Here is a 25,423-nt window from a genome sequence, read left to right on the forward strand (position 1 = left end):
TGAATCAGCAACCTGTTTTACAGCCCGCCCGACTTTCTACTCCCCAGTATAAGAACGTGAGAAGGCCATTCAGCCCTTCCAGCCTGTTCTGCCATTCAATTAGATCATAGTGGATCTGTATCTCAACCCCATATACCTGCCTAAGCTCCATTATCCTTGATTCCTTTACCCAACAAAAATCTATCGATCTCAGTCTCGAAAATTTCAATTGATCTAGCCTCAACAGCCCTGGATTTCCACTACCCTTTGTGTGAAAAAGTGTTTCCTGATTTCACTCCTGAATGGCCTAGCTCTAATTTTAAGATTATGTCCCCTTGTTCTTGATTCCCCCACCAGAGGAAATAGTTTCTCCGTATTGACCATATTGTGTCCCTTTATCATTGTATATTTACAAGTTGGCTTCAGCTCACTCGGATATTAACAGTGGGTCTTTATCTCTAGTAGATTTCCTTTGCTTCGCAACCAAATAGCCAGGTATTGCCAGGTGATAACAGGTGACACATAATTAAATATGTAACCTAAATTCTAGCAAAATATCATCTCCACTCCCAACAGTAACAATAGCGCAAGAATCAGATTGCTGAAGCAGCTCACATAGGGGTGCGAGCCCACAGTTGACGAGCAATAAATAAGGTGTCAGCCTTGGCTCAGTGGTAGCACTCTCGCCTTTGGAGTGTGGCTCGAACCCATGACCTCCTGACTCAGAGGCTTGAGCACATAATCCAGGCTGACACTCCAGCGCAGTACTGAGAGAGTGTTGCACTGTCGGAGGTGCCATCATTCGGGTGAAATGTTAAACCAAGGCCCCGTCTGCCCTCTCAGGTGGACGTATAAGATCCCACTGCACTATTTTGAAGAAGAGGAGGGGGGAGTTCTCCCCGGTGGCCTGGCCAATATTTATCCCTCAACCAGTATCACTAAAACAGATTAGGTCATTATCTCATTGCTGTTTGTGGGACCTTGCTGTGTGCTAATTGGTTGCAGCGCTCCCCTCCATTACAACAGTGACTGCGTTTCAAAAGTATTTCATTGGCTGTAAAGCGCTTTGGGACGTCCTGAGGTTATGAAAGGCACTATATAAATGAAAGCTCTTTCTCTTTCAACGGGCAAGCAATAGCAAAATTAGCTTTTACCAATTGCTTTCCTGCTGCAATTCCTGTGTTTTCTTTAGGCAGTCCTTCGCTTTTATTGAATACAGGTTAAATCTACCTCTTCAGGTACATTTGCCAAGCTGAAACCTCAAAGGGAAAAAGTACTCCATTTCTAGCAGACGTGATACGTCTGAACAATGAGGTGAAGGAGGCAAGACGTTTTCAAAAACCAGATATATTAAAAAGTAATGTGAGTTTTGGTAGTTATATGTCTGGGGGATATCCGTTTGCCCAAACGTTTCTTTACATAAATTAACTAAAGCTGCAGAAAACGTAGGTGGGTTTGCCACAATTTGATTGTATGCACAACATTTCTGCGTCAAATGGTGCTAATTGTACTTCATTGGCTATAAAGCGTTTTGGGACACCCTAAGGTTGTGAAAGGTGCTATATAAATGCAATTCTTTCTTTCAAATGAAATGTTACACCTCACTGCTGCTAGATTTTGAACTCCTAATCAGCCAGCAATCTGCAGTTTGCCCATTCACAACTACCGAGTAAACATTTATATCAGAAGTCATTCGGTTTGGCTGATTGAAAAAAAAAATCCCCCGATAACCCTCGACATGGGTGCATTTTATTTTGGTAGGTGCTCACTGGCAGTCTCTTATTCTGCTGGAGCGAAGATACATTAAACCAAACATATGAGGTCAGTCTGTGTAATCCATTATAAGGAGACTTGCATTAATCCCTCTGATTCAGCAAAGCTCAGACCATGTTTGAATGACCAAAATGAAAAGTAACCAATAACAAATTAAAATGCTAATCAAAAACTCCCTTACAATTCATTACACTCCATGGGAGAAAAATAATTAACAATAACAAAATTCTAAACTCTTGTAGACAAAGACAAGCATGATATTAGAGGAGTTGAACATACTAATTATGGAACTCATAATTAAAAAGGGAGAGAAGTTCACAGACCCTATTTTTGTACTAAATGTAATGGATTATTCTTTCAATTACTGAAATGATTGATGAAATATTCAGAACTGGAACTTGTTTTGCTTTTTGTCACCATGACAACGTGTACCTCAGCTGGAAGGTTTACGTTTTGTGGTGCTGGGGGAGGAGGGGGCAAAATCTGAAAAGAGGTGAGGCACCTCCCGATAGGGAGAGAGGTGTAAAACCAAAGGTCGAGTCGATCCATCAGCAGGTTAAGTCAATCAATGCCTCAGGTCACGTCGATCATGCTGCCGGTTATGCCGATCATGCGGCAGGTTAAATCGGCACATGCCTCAGGTTAAGTTGATGTATACTGCTGGTTAAGTCGATCATGCCTCAGGTTAAGTCGATCATGCCCCAGGTTAAGTCGATCACGCTGCAGATTAAGTCGATCACGCTGCAGATTAAGTCGATCATGCTGCAGATTAAGGCGATCCATGCTGCTCTCACAACTCCCACTGTCGAGTTACCGAATGGCACTGTTACAGTCCTGGGGGAGCACTTTGCCTCCCTGCCCACTTGGTTGGAAGTGGGGTGTGAAACACAAGACTTAAAAAGGGTGAGAAAATAAAATAACTTACAGAAGTACTGTAGGGTAAATTTTGTGAGGCTCTGCTTCGGGCATGAAGCCTCGCCACATGGGAGTGCTGGTCACAGAATTGGCCCTATCATATTAACTGACCTATATGCAATGCACACTCCCATCTAGAGAGGGTCTATACTGGGAGTGGAGACGTGGAATATTTATCCTTACATTTTTTAATAAGCAAAACAAGGTCCACCCAGTGTGGTGCTGAGATATTCAGGTCAAGAAGTTTTAACCCTAGTCTTTGCCGAGTTAGCTGATCTGAGCCTTGGTGATGGTAGGGCTGCTACTATTGGCCTTAGTATCGCTGGACTAGAAAGAGAAAGATGAGCCAGGGTCCCAATTCCCATCTAGTGACCTCAGCTGGAAAATGTTTGTGTGTGGATGTCAACTGATGAAAAAAATCAGGATGACATAGGAACATAAGAAATAGGAGCAGGAGTAAGCCACATGGCCCCTCGAGCCTGCTCAACAGTGAGGTGCCTTGTTTTCCATACTGGATTTCAATGAGTGGACTAAATATACATGGGAGACCAGTCCTATCCCATACTAGAAGGCTCAATAAGAAAAAGATTACAAGAGCTAATACATTTTCCATCGATCTGCAACAAGTTAACGAGCACAGCACGACAGTACTGGTTCAATTGTACAAGTTCCCCTCCATTCTGACTTGGCTATTCCCTCATTGTCGCTGGGTCAATATCCTGGAATTGCCTACGAAAGCTTGTGATTTTCAAATAAAACTGTTGGACTATAACCTGGTGTTGTAAGACTCCTTACATTTGTCCACCCCTGTCCATCACCGGCATCTCCACATCATATCTAACACTATCATGGGTTCACCATCACCACAAGAACTGCAGCGGTTCAGGAAGAAGGCCCATCATGGCAACTAGACATGGACAATAGATGCGCCTTTGCCAGTGTCACCTGCATCCTCAGAACACATTTTTAAAAAAAAGAGATCTACAGTAAATCTAATTTACAAGTAAAACAGGACCTCATGTTATTGTTTCACACATATTGCACATTCTGTTTGCATAAATAGCCGCTTATTTTGGGCATGTTAACAGAACTATTTTCAGTGACGTCGTTCAAGTCAATGACACACAGCTACAGGCGAAGGTGGGTAAATGGGCTCTCCTTGGTTCGGTTATTAGAACTGTTAATGCGGCAAGTGACACAGCCATGAGCCTGAAGGTAAACAGTAAATTGGAAGACTAATGTTCACTTTCTGGTTATTTATTAATCCTTTCAGTAGTGAGTCCCTTTTGGCAACCTCCAATATAAACATGCTTTTGATCATTTTGCATTTTGTTCAATTATTTTCTGTAAATGGCTATTGGTTATACGAGCTATAGTGACACGGTCGTGTTTAGTAGCAACTGGTTCATTCATTTATCAGAAATTCAACCATTAGATTTGATATGAATGATGATGCAAAGAGGTAAGAAGAAAAAGTACCGCATTGTTTTATGCAAATACCTAATATGTATAGAAAGGACTCCCACACACCATACATTTTTTATTTGAATTTTAAAAATGCCTCTGATTAAAATAATTATTGTTGAAAAGTCTATTGTATAGAAAGAGAAAGAACAAACTCAGGACATCCCAAGTGCTTTACAGCCAATTAAGTACTTTTTTTTTTAAGTGTAGTCTCTGTTGTTATGTAGGGAAACACAGCAGCCAACTTGTGCACAGCAAGAGCCCACAAAAAGCAATGATGCACATGACCAAATAATGTGTTTTAGTGATGTCGGTTGAGGGATGAAGATTGACCAGGACACCAGAGAGACCTCCCCTGCTCCTCTTTGTATAATGACACGGGATCTTTTACATCCACCCAAGAGGGCAGTCAAGGCCTCGATTTAACATCTCATCCAAAAGACAGCACCTCCGACAGTGCAGCATTCCCCCGGTACTGCACTGAAGTGTCAGCCTGGATTATGTGTTCAAGTCCCTGGAGTGGGACTTGAACCCACACCCTTCTGAGTCAGAATACAAGAGTGAGCCAAAAACAATTACAAAATAATTGCTGTAAGCATTTTTGAAAGTTTACACATTCTCCTTGGCACGTTTCCAATTTAGAAGGCATCACCAGACACTGAGATTTCAGAATTATTCATCAGTTTCTCTCAGCATCATTGGTTTCAGTATAATATTTAGGCATTTGAAGATCATCACAAAACACCTCAATAATGGGTGCTCACATATGAGATTAAGTAATAATGTCGGATCGATCCCTCTTTTCAAATTTTTAAAAAACAAATGTTGATTTGACAGACTTTGGAGCCATCAATGAAGAACTGTAATAATATACTGCACTGTGCTGTTTTAAAACACAGTGAGCCTTCAGTTTTAACACGGGTTGACTACTGGCTGTCCCCATTGTCATGAATGGAGACCAAATGGCTCTCCATTGTGATGCTGAGGTCAGGAACCCAGCACAAGGGGGGGAGGGAAGGGCGATCAAAACGGAGTCCTTCCAATCGGTGCTATTTGACCATGGTTTGACCCCTCTGTCAATGGCCATTAGCAAGTAAGAAAATATAGAACTTGCATTTAGATGGCGTCCTTCACAACCTCAGGACTTCCCAAAGCGCCTCACAACCAATCACGTCCAGGGGTGCACAATTTCCAAATATGCACTCCTTTCTTGGTGAACTTATCAGAGTAGTTTTTTTTCCAACACCAAAGAGGAAAGTAAAATAATAATAGGATTTGGCAGAGTCAACATGGATTTATGAAAGGGAGATCACGTTTGACAAACCTATTGGAGTTCTTTGAGGATGTAGCTAGTAGAATAGTTAAGGGGGAACCAGTGGATGTGGTGTATTTGGATTTTCAGAAGGCTTTCGCTCAGGTCCCACACAGGACGTTGGTGAACTAAGTTCGAGCACATGGAATTGAGGGTAATATACTGGCATGAATTGAGAATTGGCTAACAGACAGAAAAGAGAGAGTAGGAATAAACGGGTCTTTTCCAGGTTGGCAAACTGAGACTAGTGGGGTACTGCAGGGATCGGTGCTTGGGCCCCAGCTATTCACAATCTATATCAATGATTTGGATGAGGGGACCAAATGTAATATTTCCAAATTTGCTGATGACACAAAACTAGGTGGGAATGTGACTTTGTGAGAAGGATGCAAAGAGGCTTCAAGGGGATATAGACAGGCTAAGTGAGTGGGCAAGAACATGGCAGATGGAATATAATGTGGAAAAATGTGAAGTTATCCACTTTGGTAGGAAAAACAGAAATGCAGAGTATTTTCTAAATGGTGAGAGATTGAGAAATGTTGATGTTCAAAGGGACCTGGGTGTCCTTGTACATCAGTCATTGAAAACTAACAGCAAGCAATTAGGAAGGCAAATGGTATTTTATTACAAGAGGATTTGAGTACAGGAGTAAAGATGTCTTACTGCAATTATATAGGGCCTTGGTGAGACCGCATCTGGAGTATTGTGTACAATTTTGGTCTCCTTACCAAAGAAAGGATATACTTGCCATTGAGGGAGTGCAACGAAGGTTCACCAGACTGATTCCTGGTATGGCGGGATTGTCGTATGAGGAGAGATTGTGTAGACTAGGCCTGTATTCTCTAGAGCTTAGAAGAATGAAACATACAAAATTCTTACAGGGCTCGACAAGGTAGATGCAAGGAGGATATTTCCCCTGGCTGGGGAGTCTAGAACCAGGGGTCACAGCCTCGGAATAAGGGGTAGGCCATTTAGAACTGAGATGAGGAGAAATGTTTTCACGCAGAGGGTGGTGAATCTTTGGAATTCTGTACCCCAGAGGGCTGTGGAGGCTCAGTCATTGAGTACATTCAAAACAGAGATTGATAGATTTCTAGATATTAAAGGCATCAAGGGATGTGGGGATGGTGCAGGAAAATGGCGTCGAGGTAGAAGATCAGCCATGATCTTGTTGAATATTGGTGCAGGCTCGAGGGGCCGGATGGCCTACTCCTGCTCCTATTTCTTATGTTCTTACATTCTTATGTTCTAATAGTCCCTTCAAAATCATACTCCTGCAGTTTTTTTTTCTTTTACACTGTGTAATCATCAGTGTTTAAGCTGCATTAAAATTCTTGTTACGACCCCTTTGGCCACAACGGGTCAGAACCCTTGTACTGCTATCGATAGGGGTGAGATTAAATCAGCGGCTTGCGCACCACTAAATAGCACTATTGTCACCACCACAGTTTGTAAAGTAAAACTTTGACCTTTATTCCTAACTATTGAAACCACTTTTCTTCCCCCAGTTGGAAAATAAGAAAGATGTAATGAGATGAAACCATTCGGCTTATCAAGTCTGCTCTTTCAGCTGATTAAGTCTAATTTCCTTTATCACAGACCCTGGCTCCTTATTTAGTGTCATGAGGGAAATGTCTAATATAGGTAGGAGTTTCAAGGCACAATTTCTCCCTCCCTCCCGAAAGTAATCTTGTGAAACTCCAGGATATAATACACAATTAGATTATCATCAATTTCATTTCCACATTCTGTAGGGGCTTCTTCTGGCTTCCTATCTGGTGGTCGTGACCGGCAGAACCTCTTTGGGAGACCCACCATAATCCGGCGGAAGACCAGAATTTCAGGGCCATGTTGCTTCATGGTTTCAACATCCCGAAAACAACTGTATTCTGTACCACATTTGATCTGCTCACCTGCTCTTATTATTATAACCTTTAATCCCCTTCTTAACAAGATACTTATCTACCTCATTCCCCATATAAACTACGCTGAAAGAGGGGAATCTTTTAATCTCCCACTTATTAACTCTGTGTTATTGTGTGCTGGATCTCTGATAACAGTTATAATTGAATAGCCTGCTTACATTTGCGTTAAATATGCCTCTCAGCATGCTAAACTTTGATCCTTCCAAAGTTCAGGTTTTCTAAGTCTCTCTTCTTGGGGCCCTAAGTACTGAAATCATCCTTGCCCCTCAAATCTTTCCAATCCATTGATGTCCTTTTGAAGTAGAGGGTATCCAAAGCTGCAACAATATTTCAAATGTGGCCGTAGCAATGAGCTACACATGATTACAACTTCAATTTGTAATCAAACCCCCTTCAGTTGCATTCCAACATATGGTTAGCCCTGATAACTGGTTTACGTGAACTCAATACTTTCAATGAATGGTCGATATCAAATCCAATTCCCATGTTTTGCCACCTTTGCTAATGGTCTCCAATCCATTGTGTACAACTTTTGAAGCTATGATTCCAAGTGCAGTGCCTTAAATCTAATAATATTAAAATCCATTTGCTATTCCTCAGCCCATCTGCTTATTCTGCCCAGATACCCGGGAACACTTCAAACTCTCCTACACTAGTTACTTGGCCTCCTCCATAGATTGGCGTCATCAGGAAAGTTTACAGTATTATGAAAAAAGTAAACTTTCCCATATGTTTAGGAATAATATATGCAAGAGAAAACTCAGGACAGCCGCCTGCAGAATTCCATCAATCATTGTCTTCTAGAGATTTTCCTGGCCATTTATCACAATTTTCTGATTCTTACTTCCATGCCAGTTTTCAATACAGTTGGGCTAACTTGACATTAATTCTTCTAGTCTCAATGTTCTTTAAAAGCCCATGTTACAAATTTTAGGCCAGCCATAGAGACCTTCGTGGAGTCCGTTGTATCTGTCACTCTCTTAAATCTTAATTTTGTCATTGGCGTGCACAACCCTACATCTATTAGCACAATAGTGTAACCCAGGGGTGTAACACTGGTACGCCCTCGTGACCTTCACTGGATACTCGTGTCTCTCGCACACGTGAAGGTGTCCAGAGAAAACACTTGGTGAGACAAGGCTTGGTACAGATAGTTAAGCTGTTATATTCATAGCAAGTAACATACAGTACAATAGTTATGAACAGGTTCATTTATTTCCATCAGTACAACTGATCTTCACACAATAATATAAAACTGATGAATACGCTACACTTCACCATGTCAGTGAGTCATATTCCTTGTAACAAACTAATTTCTAAGTATCCCCTGCACTGTATTCCTCTCACAGCCTTTTGCTGTCTGACTGCTGTTACGAAACCCTGACAGTCCAAACATCTGACTGCCTGCTGGTGTGTGTGTGTGATATCTCTCGCTATTCAGGGGACCAGGACTTTCCGACACAATGGGTGTAAGGTGTTTTTTGATTGCCGAGACAAGCTAACAAATTGCTTATTACTTACAGTCTATAAGGAAACAATATCAAAGCAAGCTCAATAGCATCTTAACTATTAATGCCTCAAAACCCTTTTTTAAAAAATTTGCACGAAAACATGAGGGGTGAATTTATGTAGGGATTCTCCCACTTGTCCACTGTTGGCAGAGGAGCCATGGAAACCCTGGAAAAATGGAGTAAACAGCAAACAGGAGAACCTCCGTGAAAATTTACCTACCATTATGCTTTAAAACACAACATTTAAAGTTACAGCATTTAAAGTTTTCCAAATCCTTCCTGTGGAAAAATGGCCAAAAGACATCCCACAAATGGAACTTTTAACAAATGTCTTCTTAAAATTGAAACTTTTAATCCCACTGGATAGCCCTTAACTGTAGTTATTCCCTCAAGAGAATTCCAGAAGATTTAAAATCCATTATGACTACTTCTGATGACCCCCATGATCCTGGGATGAACTCAGTAAAATGCTCAAGCATTTTCTACACCATCAACTTAAACGGTGCACTGCATGGGTTTGTTCTAAAGCCAAGTCCCGCAGTGGATCCTCATCTAATTTACAAATGCCTGCTTTGTGAGTTCAAGGTTGAGGGGAGATTTAAGAGAGGGGTTTTCATAGAGTTAAAAAGGAGAAGCAGTTTCCACTGGCAGGAGGATTGGTAAGCGGAGGACACAGATTTTTTTACGCAGTGAGTTGTTGTGATCTGGAATGCGCTGCCTGAAAGGGTGGTGGAAGCAGATTCAATAATAACTTTCAAAAAGGAAACTGTACATACTTGAAAAGGAAAAAAAATTGCAGGGCTATGGGGAAAGAATGGGCGAATGGGACCAATCGGACAGCTCTTTCAAAGAGCCGGCACGGGCACAAGGGGTCGAGCGGCCTCCTCCTGTGCTGTATGATTCTATGAGCAACAATATGAGGAAAAATAATTCCCTGTTTTTCTTGCTTCATGCACCTCGGGTCTTATTTCCAAAATATGAATATTGTTAGCTACACAAGGTATTGAGAACTTTCAATCTCGGCCACTGGATGCTCCCCGGGGGAGCAGACTGCCCTCCCCAATGCACAACACGCCCGATTTTCACTCCTTGAAATCAATGGCATGAAAATCGGGCGGCTTCTATAAAAGGTTAACGTCCAGGCAGTGAAGTTGAAAATTAACCCCTATAATTCTTATAATTTACGATAAGCTGCATTTAGACCGTATTCCTATTTTTTTCAGTGATCAAACCAATTAAAATAAAAGCGCAAATCTTTGGACAGCGACAGTAAAACAAGCTCACCACGAGACTTACTGAAATACATTGGGGCCAAATACGGTGGCGAGGTTGTAAACGGTCATTCGATTGGTCTTGTGGTCCGCAGCTACTTGGGTCAGAAAATGGCACAGAAACTTCAGTAGGCGGTAGTTAACATCTGGAAGTTGCTTTAGAAGCCATTGCAGCTCCTCTTGATTTCCGCTGTGGTCTGGAATGAAAATGAAAAGCATACTGTTTGAGCTGGAGTACAATAGTAAATAAAGGGTGTAAAAAATTTGATCATTGCTGCCCTTTTACTGGCCACTCCATGAAACACAAAGAAATGTCTTTTGTTTCCATTTCCATTCAATTCACTGGGCCAAGTGTTGCTAATTAAAAGAAAGATTCATTTGCATTTATATTCCATAGAATTTACGGCACAGGAACAGGCCATTCGGCCCAACTGGTCTACGCCGATGTTTATGCTCGATATGAGCCTCTTCCCACCCTACTTAATATAACCCTATATGGCGCCTTTCATGACCTCTGGATGTCCCAAGGTGCTTTACAGCCAATGAAGGACTTTTGAAATGTAGTCACTGTTGTAATGTAGGGAAATGTGGCAGCCAATTTGCGCACAGCAAGGCCCCACAAACAGCGATGTGTCGATGAGTAGATAATACTTCTACTTTCGTGGGTTTAACAAGTTCTTAAAAGAAAAAGAAATGATTTGTCACGTGGCTGAATGACCAACAGCAAGACTATTCCACCTGAGAGGATCCTAGTCCAATGAATCGGAGAAACAAAAAAGAAAAGAAAATGCTAGAAATACTCAGCAGGTCAGGCAGTATCCTTAGAGGGATGAGACAGCTTGACGTTTCAGGTGTGGACCTTTGGTCAGCACTGGGTTGGAGCCTGCTCGGAGCTGCTGGAATTGCAGCGACGAAGCCAATGCTTACCCAATTATTTTCCATCTGGCCAACATTTTCTGTCTTATTGTTAAAAGAAAAAGTCCCAAAGGACCATTTTGAAAGCTGCAAAGGACATTACAGCACTCAAACGGTTAAATGCATATCTGCATGTCTAGCTAATTTGCATGAAGTCAGCAGGGCCAATTTTCTTTTCAATAATTTCCCGTGCAAATGTGACTGACTTAATTGAGCATAGTTACACACATTGCCCTCTCAGTACTGTCTATGCAGCCATGTCCCTTATCTATTAAATGACTGTCTCATCACAGCTCATCTCTGGTCAGCCAACTGACCAAGCCAGCATTAAGCCGAAGGAGATGAACTCCGGTTCCATGTCACAATGCTTCTTTGTATTTCAACCACTCCACTGCATTTTCATTTTGAAAGAAAGACTTGAATTCATATGGTGCCTTTCATGACCTCAGAATATCACAAAGCGCTTTACAGCCGATGAAAGTATTTTTGAAGTGTAGTCATTGTTGTAATGTAGAAAACACAGCAGCCAATTTGAACACAGCAAGGTCCCAAAAAAAAGCAATGTGATCGTGACTAGATGGTGGAAGCATTCTCTGAGACATAAAGTTATGGGCTCAAGTCCCACTCCACAGACTTGAACACATTATCTAGGCTCACACTCCAGTGCAGTACTGAGGGAGTGCTGCACTGTCGGAGGTCCCGTCTTTCGGAAAAGACGTTAAACAGAGGCCCCGTCTGCCCTCTCGGGCGGACGGAAAAGATCCCTTGGCTCTGTTTCAAAGAAGAGCAGGGGAGTTCTCCCAGTGTCCTAGCCAATATTTATCCTTCAACCAACATCACGAGAAACAGATTATCTGGTCATTATCACACTGCTGTTTGTGGGACCTTGCTGTGTGCAAACTGACTGCCACGTTTCCTACATTACAACAGTCACTACACTTCAAAAGTACTTTATTGGCTGTAAAGCGCTTTGGGACGTCCTGAGGACGTGAAAGGCACAGTATAAATGCATGTCTTTCTTTCTTTGTTGTATCAGCATGAGGGAGAAACATCTGAAAAACAGACAAATTTGTGCATTCGTACACACACACACACACACACACACACACACACAAACACTAATTCTCAGCTATTCATCTTCCGACAAATGTTGGTTCATCTTGTAATATATACAAGATCTATTTTTTTTTCTTTTGGCGTAAAGGGGCCCATGGCTTGAGCGAGATGAGCTAACTGCATCCAGCAAACGACACTAGAAGTGCAAACACTGCAGCAAAATAATCTTCGAGATTAAAATTCACAATTTACAGGAACAAAATAACGGGGGAACCTGCAGAGCTTGTATGTGATCACATTTAACGAAGGTCTGTTTCAGCTACTGAAAGGCAAGCAGACATCTTTATTCAGAACAGGACACATCATCTCCAGTTTATTTTGTTCCACAGCCACACGGCGGCTTCAAAGTCTCACAGCATCGTCTGCGTATTGTGGTAACATTCAAATACGAAGACTAAACCTAGAATACCACAAAGTATGCAATCAAGTATTTATTTTTTTCCCACTGGCTTAAGAGACACAGTTATCATCCGACTTGATGCTAATCACTTCTGGATATCAAACCGTCCAGACACTGGAAGGTCAGTTCATGCAGTGGCCCCATTTCAAACTCCATGTGACCACATTTTATACCTCCCAAAACTTGGAAGCATTAGTCAAAATAGCTTCTCCCCACTAGGCAAGAATGCGCACAAAGTTTAGACAAGGCACAGTGATGGAGTAGGAGAACATCGACTGTGCCATGCTCATTGTAAACACATATGCCATTTTGCTCAGTCTTTACAACGACTGCTAGGCTGCTGGGAGGCATTTAAAAATTGCATTACAAATAAAGTGAGAAAAGACAAGCCTGTAACTGAACTATAGAGAGAGGAGCGGGACTAATTGGATCGGTCTTTCAAAGAGCCGGCACAGGCACGATGGGCTGAATGGCCTCCTTCTGTGCTGCATGATTCCACGACTGGAGCTACAGTTCCGGGGACAACTCATGTTTGAGAGTAATTGGGTCCTAAGGGAATTATTTAAGTTGGCAGTCGTTGAGTAATTCATGCCGGGTGAGGTAAAACTTTCTCAGCTAATTTTAGGAACATAGGTACTTTGGCTCAGCCAACTTCCTAACCAAGTCCATACTTTTCCCTCAATTCCATGGGCTTCTACCTTAGCTAACGGTCTCTTATGTGGGACCTTATCAAATGCCTTCTGGAAGTCCATATAAATAACATCCATTGACATTCCCCTGTCCACTACTTTAGTCGCCTCTTCAAAAAATTCAATCAGGTTTGTCAGGCATGACCTACCTTTCACAAATCCATGCTGGCTCTCTCTGATTAACTGAAAATTCTCGAGGTGTTCAGTCACCCTATCCTAATTATAGACTCTAGCATTTTCCCCACAACAGAAGTTAGGCTAACTGGTCTATAATTCCCCGGTTTCCCTCTCTCTCCTTTCTTAAAAAGCGGAGTGACATGTGCAATTTTCCAATCTAGAGGGACAGTTCCTGAATCTAGAGAACTTTGAAAGATTATAGTTCGGGCATCCGCAATGTGCTCACCTACTTCCTTTAAAACCCTGGGATGGAAACCATCTGGTCCTGGGGATTTGTCACTCTTTAGTGCTATTATTTTCTTCATTACTGTTGCTTTACTTATGTTAATTTTATCGAGTCCCTGTCCCCGATTCAATATAAGTTTTCTTGGGATTTCCGGCATGCTATCCTCTTTTTCTACTGTAAATACTGACGCAAAGTAATTGTTCAACATGTCCGCCATTTCCCCATTGTCAATGACAATATCCCCACTTTCAGTTTTTAAGGGGCCAACACTGCTCCTGACCACCCTCTTTTTCCTAATATAACTATAAAAGTTCTTTGTATTGGTTTTGATATCCCTTGCGCGTTTCTTTTCATGCTCTCTTTTTGTAGCCCTTACTATCTGTTTTGTGACCCTTTGTTGATCTTTGTATCTTTCCCATTCGCCAGGATCTGTGCCATTTTTTTGCCTTTTTGTATGCTCTTTCCTTATGTCTTATACTGTCCCTTACCTCTTTAGTTGTCCATGGCTGTTTTTTTTGGCAAGTAGAGTTCTTGCCCCTCAGGGGTATAAACCAATTCTGTATCACATTAAATGTTTCTTTAAACATTTCCCACTGATCATCAGTCGTTTTACCCATTAACAGATTTGCCCAGTTTTCTGTGGACAGTCTCTGTCTCATCCCATTGAAGTCGGCCTTGCCCAAGTCTAGAATCTTAGCAGCTGATTCACTTTTTTCCCTTTCAAACACTACATTGAACTCGATCATGTTATGATCACTATTGGATAGATGTTCATGCACAGTTAAGCCGTTAACTAAATCTGGAAGGGCACCAGTTGAGGAGTTAGCCTAGCCCGGCGATGCCTTTCCTGTGCCAGGTTCAGATCCTGCCTGCGGTGAATGCCTCCAGGAGCCAGATCAGGCAAAGGGCCGACAGGCTCTGGGAAATTTTCGCTTAGTCAGAAAATCCCCGGCCAATTTGCACACCTTGCAAAACTGATCCCAAATCAGAAATCACTGGAAAAAGCCTGAATAAGACCACAGAGCAAAACCTCGATGGTATCAAACGGGCAGTTTCTCTACTGGTCAACGTCACGACTGATGTCAATGGCAAGAGAACCTGAAGAGGAAATGGAAAAGGGCAGTAAAATGGATTCATTAAGTGGGGGTTGCATGGTGCCTCTCTGATATTATTGAATACATATCTAGCCTTAGCCAAGGGATGTGAAATGTAACTTGCTGTGTTTACTCTACATTAAAATAACTGAAGCAACCCAGCCCGATCAAGGAATTAATTTTTTAAAATGACTACATGATAGCGAAACTTGATTTTAAATTATATACATTGTGGCTGTGCAATTTAATTTACAATCCTTGATGGTAAAATTAAGGTAATTCCGTTATCTAAATCACTCCGAAAGTTCTTAATTGTTTAACTCAAGTCCAAATTCGTCAGACACACAGCCTGTCCTATAAAATCTCCGCAGATATTCCACCCGTCCCCACCAGTCTGTCTTTTCCATCCAGACTCCAATCAGGCAAAAACAACTGGTCGACTTCAGACTGATGCCATTATTTTGGTATCCCTGATATCTAAATACAGACAACTCCTCCTCACCCCCACCCCAAAGAAACTGTGGAGAACAGCAGTCGGGGACTTTAAAGATTAGGTTTTTATTTCATTGTAATTTTGGCTCAACTCAATTTTTGTTCGGAATGCTGATTAGTTGTTTTGTTCTGCCTTGTACAAGGTCATTCGTTTAATATTTGGCATCCAACCTAGGCTTCTCTACATAACAACATGATAACGCTTTGGTTGGCATTAGCGCAGTGATAGATGGCAGAAGATAAAGCAATATTGTCACATAGAATGAAATAATTGACTGTAAACAATTTAACTGTCAAAACAGATATCCCCCCTCCCCTCCAAATGATTGCTTCATTATCTAAACTTGGAATTAACCCTTACAGTACCACTTAAGGCTTCAACTTAAACTGTGAACAGTTCCAGTCTCCATATCATAAAATGGATATAGAGGCACTGGAGAGGGTGCAAAAAAGATTTACAAGGATGATACCAGAACTGAGAGGTTATAACTATCAAGAACGATTGAACAGACTGGGGCTCTTTTCTCTAGAAAAGAGAAGGCTGAGGGCTGACCTGTTAGAGGTCTTTAAGATTCCAAAATTAAGCCAAGTTGCGCACAGCAAGCTCCCACAAACAGCATTGTGATAATAACCAGATAATGTGTTCTGTGGTGTTGGTTGAAGGATAAATATTGGCCAGGACACCAGGGAGAACTCCCCTGCTCCTCTTCGAATAGTGCCATGGGATCTTTTACGTCCACCCGAGAGGGCAAACGGGGCCTCGGTTTAACATCTCACCCGAGAGACGGCACCTCCAACGGTGCAGCACTCCCTCAGTACCGCACTGGAAGCGTCAGCCTGGATTATGCGCTCAAATCTCTGGAGTGGGACTTGAACCCACAACCTTCTGACTCAGAGGTGAAAGTGCTACCGCTAAGCCACGAATGACACCCTAACTTCCGCGGGAGCGCCGCAGAAATCCGGAAAAAAACGGCAGGGCTCCAATTGCCGGCAGTCCCAGCCAAATAACACCCCCCCCAACTCAGAAGAGGACAGTTGGCCCGTTCTAAGGAAGCCGCTTTCCTTATGGCCGTCGGCTGCTGTAAGGGAACCAGCCTTTCCACATTTGGTGGGCCCCACTTCTACTGCCTTGCAGTATAGACGGGCTTGAGGCCTGTTAAAAAGGGGACAGGCTTGTTGTGCCGAATGGGCCATTGATGATCCTCGATGTCATTGGGCAGATTTTCCTGCACTCCTTCACTCGGGCCCTTGGCGCTGGACAGGAACAGCGAGTCCACAGTATGTTGCTCCTGTCCAGGTCTAGGTTCGCTGGGATTTCCTGCCCCGGGCCGTTAACATGGGGCCTACCGCTTGACAGGGCCTTGCATTGGCAGTAGGGCAGCCACCGTAAGCACAACCTCGGCCCTCTCAGGCCTTCAAGACCAGGGCGTTCTTAAAGGCCATTACATTCTGTCTTCGGCCTGTCATGCGGACCCTTTGGTGGACGGGTGTGCGGGCCCTAAGCACCCCCCGTTTCACTGCCTCTCCCCCTTCACACTGGGCTGCCCAGCCAGTGTTGCAGCAGGAGAATGAGGCGGGGGGTTCAGACCACCCCCCTCTTACCCTCATTAGCGCGCGGTTGTCGAGCTTGCGCCCACCAAACGCAGGCTCCGTTTCGCCATCCCCCGCCCGCCCCTGAAATCCCAGAGCGATGTAAAAGGGGTGGAGGCATGGCGAAACAGGTATCTGGCCCATTCTCCAGACCTATACGCGCTGGGAAATGGGCATGCCCTGGGGGCAAGGGTTAGGAAAACAACCCTTATGTTCTTTTGACGCAGCTTTGTCTCCAAATTGGACTTGTCTAGGGTCAGACTCTATGCCAGATCCCCTACGACCCTTAATTTCCAGAGGAAGCTTTCCCACCAATAGTGTGGACATACACCAAGATCTGTGCGCAATGGCCTAGGGAGTGGCCATAGCATGAGCAGAATCAACTTTGACTTTTTCAAGTTGGCCCCGACTTGCTCAGGAATAAATGGGTGGTGAAATGCACAATCTAATTCTGTTGGGTTTGCCTGAGATTTGGTTAGAAACAAAACAAACAACTGCTAGATTATCAAGTGTCTTCCATTCCAGTCTCTGTATCCAACACCAAGGTTCCTATAAACATCAGCAGAAAGATACTTTCTTTTCAACAGGGAAGAATGTGGGGACGAGTAAAGTTTCAGCATTGTTATTTCCTGACATAACCTTGGGTATGGGGTCTTTAGAGTGCCTTATCTCATTATCATCTCAGTCTGGAGACTATCCAAGCAGGCAGCAAACCTTTCACGGCCAAAGCACCACCTCCAACAGCCAGTCCATCAAAAGGAGGCTGTCTTTTCTTTGTTAGCGTGATGTGGGCAAAGCTGGCAAGGCCACATATTAGTGCCTATCCCTAGTGGGCCCTCTTCAGGAGATTGTTTGTGCAACTGCATGACTTGCCGGGGCCACTTCAGAAGGCACCAAGAGTCCACAACGAGGAGATATGTGTGGGCCAAACCAGAGTGTGGCAGATCCCCCTCCTCTGAAGGCCATTAATGAAAAAGCTATTTTTAAAAAAAATGACAATCTGGCAGCATTCATGGTCCTAAGCTCTGGAATTCCCTCTCTGCCTCTCCACTTGTCTCTCCTCCTTTAAGATGCTCCTTGAAATCTACCTCTTTGACAAAAGCCTAATATTGCCTTCTTTGACTCGGTGTCAATTTTTGTCTGATTACACTTCTGTGAAATACCTTTGGATGTTTTTCTTCGTCAAAAAGCACAACATCAAAGCAAGTTGTTATTGTTGTTGTTTCTGGTGCTAGCCCACAAATTACCAGATTATCCAATTCGGTTTCACAATTTGCCATGTTGGGTTGTTAGTCCAGTACCATAACCACTCTGCTATCATGCCCTCTGAGGCACAGTACGTCATATTAGGCCCCGTTTTGTGTCATCATCCAAAACTCTGCTACCCGTACCCCAACTCACACCGAGTCCCGTTCACCCATTGCCCCTTTGCTCACGGACCTACATTGGCTCCCGGTCCGGCAACGCTTCGATTTTAAAATTCTCATCCTTGTTTTCAAATCCCTCCATGGCCCTCGCCCCTCCCTATCTCCGGCCCAACAACCCTCCTCCAATTCTGGCCTCTTGAGCAACTCCAACTTGCTTCACCATTGGCGGCCGTGCCTTCAGCCATCCAGATCCTAAGCTCTGGAATTCCCTCCCGAAACCTCTCCACCTCCTTTAAGAAGCTCCTTAGAGCCCTACCTCATTGACCAAGCTGTTGGTCATCTGTCCTAATATCTCCTTATGTGGCTCGCGGTCAATTTTTGTCGGATTATACTCCTGCGAAGTGCCTTGGGATGTTTTACTACGTTAAAGGCGCGATATAAATGCAAATTGTTGTTGTCTAAATGGGAACTATGCGGGTCACTTGCAGAAGGTTCAAGAACCCAGTTTCGCTTAGCTAGCTAGAAAGTTCTGTTGGCGTACGTGCCCACGCAGATTATTTAAATTAGGGAACCTCGCCACCCCCAATCTCGGGGTGTTAGGTGGGTTTTTTTTTTGTTCGTTCATGGGATGTGGGCATCGCTGGCGAGGCCGGCATTTATTGCCTATCCCTAATTGCCCTTGAGAAGGTGGTGGTGAGCCGCCTTCTTGAACCGCTCCAGTCCGTGTGGTGAAGGTTCTCCCACAGTGCTGTTAGGAAGGGAGTTCCAGGATTTTGACCCAGCGACGATGAAGGAACGGCCGATATATTTCCAAGTCGGGATGGTGTGTGACTTGGAGGGGAACGTGCAGGTGGTGTTGTTCCCATGTGCCTGCTGCTCTTGTCCTTCTAGGTGGTAGAGGTCGCGGGTTTGGGAGGTGCTGTTGAAGAAGCCTTGGCAAGTTGCTGCAGTGCATCCTGTGGATGGTGCACACTGCAGCCATGGTGCGCCGGTGGTGAAGGGAGTGAATGTTCAGGGTGGTGGATGGGGTGCCAATCAAGCGGGCTGCTTTATCCTGGATGGTGTCGAGCTTCTTGAGTGTTGTTGGAGCTGCACTCATCCAGGCAAGTGGAGAGTATTCCATCACACTCCTGACTTGTGCCTTGTAGATGGTGGAAAGGTTTTGGGGAGTCAGGAGGTGAGTCACTCGCCGCAGAATACCCAGCCTCTGACCTGCTCTTGTAGCCACAGTATTTATATGGCTGGTCCAGTTAAGTTTCTTAACGCCAGTGGACCCTACACTTACGGCAGGGTCAAAGGGTGACGGGGTTTCAGCCCCTACTTTAAATGAGGCTTTTTTCCTGCTTCTATCCCTTTTCAGGTGTCACCGGCCTGTACACCTCACTCCAGTTTACCCTTCCCCACCCAGTGTTCCCTTCTCTCCCAAAGTGAGGCATCAAGCAAAGACCAAGCACCTGCTCCCCGACATGCGTTTCGAGGTCAGAAGCTCAACAGAATGGAGAAATCGTCCATGTGGCTGCACCGTTGTTGGTGCTTTATTGTGGCACTTGTAGACATGGGTGTTATCGGGAAAAGCCTGGGAAATAGACGGGACTCAGGTGTGCCTGGCCCCAGGACATTCCGGGGGGCGGGGAGGACTGTCTGTCCACCCCAAAAACATGGTTCCCCCATGCCAAACAGCGCAGAGACTCCCAATGCTGGGAGTTCCTACTTCCCAAGTCTCAGTGGGGCTTTGTGTGAGTGGGAAGGCTGTTGCACCCTGCCTCCTGAAGGGATCAAGTGGACCCCATTGTGGGGGAACGGGGGGGGGGGGGGGGGCGTTCCAGGTGGTGAACTGGCCAGGATCCTCGAAGATAAGGTAATTTTTTAAAAATTTAAAGGGAAGGGCAAGCAAATCATTTTTCTGACCTCTTGATGCTGAGTCCAGCAGGGTATGTGGGGTCAGGGGGACATCACTCAATTCTACCCAGGAGGCTACAAAATGTGGTATTGATGACCAGGCCAGCTGAGCTGGTGGGGGAGGGGCATAAGAACACAAGAAATAGGAGCAGGAATAGGCCATATGGCCCCTTGAGCCTGCTCCGCCATTCGATAAGATCATGGCTGACCTTTGGCTTCAACTCCACTTTCCCGCCTGATCCCCATATCCCTTGATTCCCCTACAATCCAAAAATTTATCTATCTCAGCCTTGAATATACTCAACGAATCAGCATCCAGCCCTCTGGGGTAGAGAATTCCAAAGATTCATAACCCTCTGAATGAAGAAATTCCTTCCCATCTCAGTCTTAAATGGCCGACCCCTTGTCCTGCGACTATGCCTCCTAGTTCTAGACTCTCCAGCCAGGGGAAACAACCTCTCAGCATCTACCCTGTCAAGCCCCCTCAGAATTTTATATGTTTCAATGAGATCACCTCTGATTCTTCTAAACCCCTCAGAGTATAGGCCCTTTCACTCAATCTCTCTTCATAGGACAACTCTCTCATCCCAGGAATCAATCTAGTGAACATTCGTTGCACCACCTCCAAGGCAAGTATATCCTTCCTTAGATAAGGAGACCAAAACTGGACACAGTACTCCAGGTGAGGTCTCACCAAAGCCTGTACAAGTGTAGCAAGACCTCCTTACTCTCATACTCCAACCCCCTTGCAATAAAGGCCAACATGCCATTTGCCTTCCTGATTTCTTGCTATACCTGCATGCTAACTTTTTGTGTTTCTTATACCAGGACACCCAAGTCCCTCTTAACGCCAACATTTAATAGTTTCTCACCATTTAAAAAGTATTCTGTTTTTCTATTCTTCCTACCAAAGTGAATAACTTCACATTTCCCCACATTATACTCCATCTGCCACCTTCTTGCCCACTCACTTAACCTGTCTATATCCCTTTGCAGACTCTTTGTGTCCTCTTCACAGCCTACTTTCCCACCTAGCTTTGTATCATCATCAAACTTGCATACATTACGTTTGGTCCCTTCATCTAAGTCATTAATATTAGATTGTAAATAGCTGAGGCCCCAGCACTGATCCTTGCAGAACCCCATTAGTTACAGACTGCCAACCTGAAAATGACCCGTTTATCTCTATTCTCTGGTTTCTATCTGTTAACCAATCCCCTACTACATTATCCCCAACCCCTTGAGCCCTTATCTTGCGTAACAACCTTTTATGTGGCACCTTATTGAATGCCTTTTGAAAATCCAAATATACATCCACTGGTTCCCTTTTATCTAGCCTGCTAATTACATCCTCAAAAAACTCTAATAAATTTGTCAAACATGATTTCCCTTTCATAAAACCACACTGACTCTGCCTAATCATGTTATGATTTTCTAAGTGCCCTGTTACCACTTCCTTAATAATGGATTCCAGCATTTTCCCGACGACTGATGTCAGGCTGACTGGCCTGTAGTTCCCTGTTTTCGCTCTCCCTCCTTTTTTGAATAGCGGGGTTACATTGCTATCTTCGGGTTTATTGGGGCCTCCTGTCCCTGCAGAAACTTCCTGATTGCCCTTGCTAAAGGGGACTGCTTTTCAGGGGTCCGGGCCAGAACCCAGGCCTGGACCACCAAGGTGGGCCCCCCAACCACCACTCCCAAGACTTGTACGCCTCTTCCATCTGGCCAATTCACTGACTGACATTTCCCGGGCTGGGGCTGTGGAGACTCGTAGGCTTGGCAGTCCTTAAGCTGATGTATGTAGTGACTTGTGGAAGATGAAATGCTGTGTCTGCTTCTAGTGCTGTGATTGTCCTGCCCACTGCTGAGGTTGCTAGGGGAGTATTTGTCGTTTAATTGATGAGTTGCTGAATAGGAAACAGGTGTTAGTATTTAAACGCTCGACCAACAAGAGGAACAGAAATAGTGGAGGGGATGGTCAATTTGCCAATATTTGTTTTCATTGGCCGAGTTACTGAATAAACCTGGGTTGAATACAAATGACAAACGTGATGACCGATGGAGAGAGATGGCGTGGGGGCAGTCGGTGACCTGTGCGAAAGGAAGGTCAAGATGTGCTCTTAGAGGGACCGATGTCCTTTGAGCCTCCCCTGTGGGTCCCACTTGATTTGGACCGTTGCCCAAAGACATGGAGGAGATCCTGCTTTGCTTTAAGAAGGGCGTTGCATCTTTGAGGAGTTATCGATTTTTCCACCACTATTATGTTGCCATAACATTTGGACTGCTTTGACAACGAGTTGTGAAACTGCCACTATCTTTGGATGTTGCTTGTATATTTCTGGCTTTCCAGGAATTGTACACCATGTAACATTGTATGTGGCTTAATGCAGAAGCACTTAATAGGTTCATTTGGGTTCGCGCTGGGATGGGGGGGGTGATATCGGGGCAGGCGGGGGCAGGCAAGGGTCGGAACCCCATCTACTCTCCTTCACCGACCCGTGTCACCTCCGCTGGTGTTTCTTGGGAGTTCGGGGGGAGCAGGCATTTGCTCCGCCCTCCCCCTTTGTACCCAACGTCACAGAAGGAGGCAAGGTGCCACGATCTGGTGGGATTCCCGCCTCGGCTGTTCCCAGCATGAACATAGGAACAGCAGGAGGCCATTCGGCCCTTCGAGCCTGTTTCGTCATTCAGTTAGATCATGGCTGATCTGTACCTCAACTCAATTTACCTGCCATTGTTCAATATCCATTGATACCCTTACCTAATAAAAATCTATCTATCTCAGTCTTGAAAATTTCAATTGACCCCCAGCATCCACAGACTTTTGGGGGAGGGAGTTCCAGATTTCCACTACCCATTGCATGAAAAAGTGTTTCCTGATTTCACTCCTGAATGACCTAGCTCTAATTTTAAGATTATGTCCCCTTGTTTTGGAATCTCCCACCAGAGGAAGTAGTTTCTCCATATCTCCCCTTTGAATCCCTTTATCATTTTAAACACCTCATTTAGATCACCCCTCAACTTTCTAAACTCAAGGGAATACAAGCCTATGCAACCTGTACTCATAATTTAACCCTTTAAGCTCTGGTATCTTTCTGGTGAATCTGCACTGCACTCCCTCCAATGCCAATATATCCATCCTGAGGTGCGGTGCCCAGAACTGAACACAGTATCCAGGAGGGATCTGACTACCTCGGAACCAATTCAAAATTCCGACTGTTACAGCAGCACGAATGTTAAATCCAGTTGCCATTTCGTAAGCCAACGTGCAGATGGAGTTCTTTATTGCTTCAAACTCATTCAGCAAAACATTGGCCCAATTAATAGTACTGACCATTCCCCTTTTCAATGTTTAGATAGCCTAAGCTATTAGTAGCAATCTGCAGGCACTGCTGATAGGTCCTATAAAAAGTTAATGGATCATGCACGCTGTTACTTGATATCTGTAAAGTACACTTCAAATAAACCACCATCTCTATACAGTAGCTTATTAAAATTGGTGTGTCCTATCAGCTTTCCATGAAATGTCAACAGTGCCCATGAGATTTTCAGTGTTAATTCTGTCCCTATCTGCTGACACTTACCCCATCATGTTTTAAGTCGGATTTTCCCATTAGTGTGACAGTCTATGATATAAGAAAACTTATGCCACGGGCTCCAAATGGTGGAGATAAGGGTCCCCCGCCCACAGGCCTGTTGCACACGGTCCAGGCCACTCTCCTGCGAAAACTGGGGAATCTTCATCCCCCACCATCTCTCTCCACCGGCTGAATCCGCCACCCTCTATAGCTGCGCCCCCTCCGCCAGGGCTGTCCTGGTCTCCATCGCCGCCCATTGGCTTCTCTGCGCCCTGCTTTCCCGCTACCACAGGGAACAGCTGGAACAGCGGCCTTAAAGGGGCAGGCTGGGCTAGCAGTAACCGTGGCGCCCGTGCTGCACACCCCAGGAGCAGTATCACGGGAGGTCTACTATTATAAGCCTCAATTTTTCAGAGGCTTCGCAAAGCCTTGACTGGCAGGGAGTCGGGGGGGGGGGGGGGCAGGGGTGGGGGAGGGTACAGACCAGATTCACCACCCACTCCTCCTCTTCCAGTCATTAAAACTATCACTGGGCAACAGGGAGTGCCATGGATAGGGCGCACTGCCCTCCGTGCCAGGTTCTCCGATCCACATTCCCGTCCAGCTGGGAGCAGGGCCTTGCAGAATTTGCTCCAATGTCACAGATATCATAGTCGGTACAGCAAAGGAGGCGGCCATTCGGCCCATCTTCCCTCTTTGAAAGAGCTATCCATTCCCCTGCTCTTTCCTCATTCCCCATAAAATCTGTGCAAGGGGCCATTTTTTTTTTTGTTTTTGTTTCTGTAACTGAGCAAGACTCGATTTTACCCAATAGGTTAATTCCCACCCCCTTCCCCTTCCCCCCCATCCTCGAGTGAATCAGGATTGATCCGAGGCCGAATCCACTGCACGGGGCTTCGACGATTAGAAAACCACAGCGGTAACCAACGTTACGCCAATACCGGCCACAAACCTCTGCGTTACCCATCCTCCCCCTAAAACGTGAGCAATGCCCACTTACCCTGATAAAGCTGCATAAACTGCGAGTGTAGCCTGGAGATGATCAGCGCATCCGGGAGCTCTCGTAGGAACAGCTTGAGGAGACTGGCGACGGAAGAGACGTCTGCCTCCTGGCCCAGATCCGGCCTTCCCCCGCAGTCGTACTTCAGACGCAGTCTCTCCACCACCTTCACGTTTCCGTTCACTCTGAAAAGCCCTTCTTGCTCCAGTCCTACAAGGGAAAACCCACCAGATTCTGAGTTGTGACGTAAAGATAACCCTCCTTTGAGCCACGCCCGCAATTACATACAACTCCACGGAATTACATGGAACGTACAGCCCAGAAACAGGCCATTCGGCCCAACTGGTCTATGCCGGTGCTCATGCTCCACACGAGTTCTCCTCCCACCTATCCTTCGTATACGTACGTGTATACCACACATCAACAAGAGCATTTTACAAAGGTCCACACAATTGTGCGGGGTGGGGTGGGGGGGCCCTTTTAAACCTAGACCCACCGGCTGGACACTGACGAGATCAGATCGACCGTCCGTTTTACCCCCCCGATTTTACTTTCCATCGACTTAATTCGGGCGGAGTACTGAGACCGGCGGCCGATCTGATCTCATCAGTTTTCGGCAGGGCGGGTTAGGTTAGGTTAAAATGATACCCCATCCAATATTTCATTTCACAGCAGGTTTATACAGGCTGGGGTCGACAGGCAGTCATCACAATGCTGGAGAAACGGAACT

General features: G+C 44.8%; 1 protein-coding gene across 6 annotated transcripts in view; it reads right to left on the reverse strand.

The window, feature by feature from the left end:
- The window catches only part of fam13a (family with sequence similarity 13 member A), a 239,323-nt gene that overhangs the window by 159,591 nt on the left and 54,309 nt on the right, over positions 1–25,423 (reverse strand). For all 6 annotated transcript variants that reach the window (XM_067994462.1, XM_067994461.1, XM_067994460.1 and 3 more), the window contains 2 exons: positions 24,694–24,903; positions 10,176–10,347 (listed from right to left, as the gene is read on the reverse strand). In XM_067994462.1, coding sequence (XP_067850563.1) covers positions 10,176–10,347; positions 24,694–24,903 — 382 coding nt within the window. The remainder of the gene's footprint in view (positions 1–10,175; positions 10,348–24,693; positions 24,904–25,423) is intronic.

The sequence above is a fragment of the Heptranchias perlo genome, chromosome 1 (genome assembly GCF_035084215.1).
Source record: "Heptranchias perlo isolate sHepPer1 chromosome 1, sHepPer1.hap1, whole genome shotgun sequence".
In the NCBI taxonomy this organism is placed as follows: Eukaryota; Metazoa; Chordata; class Chondrichthyes; order Hexanchiformes; family Hexanchidae; genus Heptranchias; species Heptranchias perlo.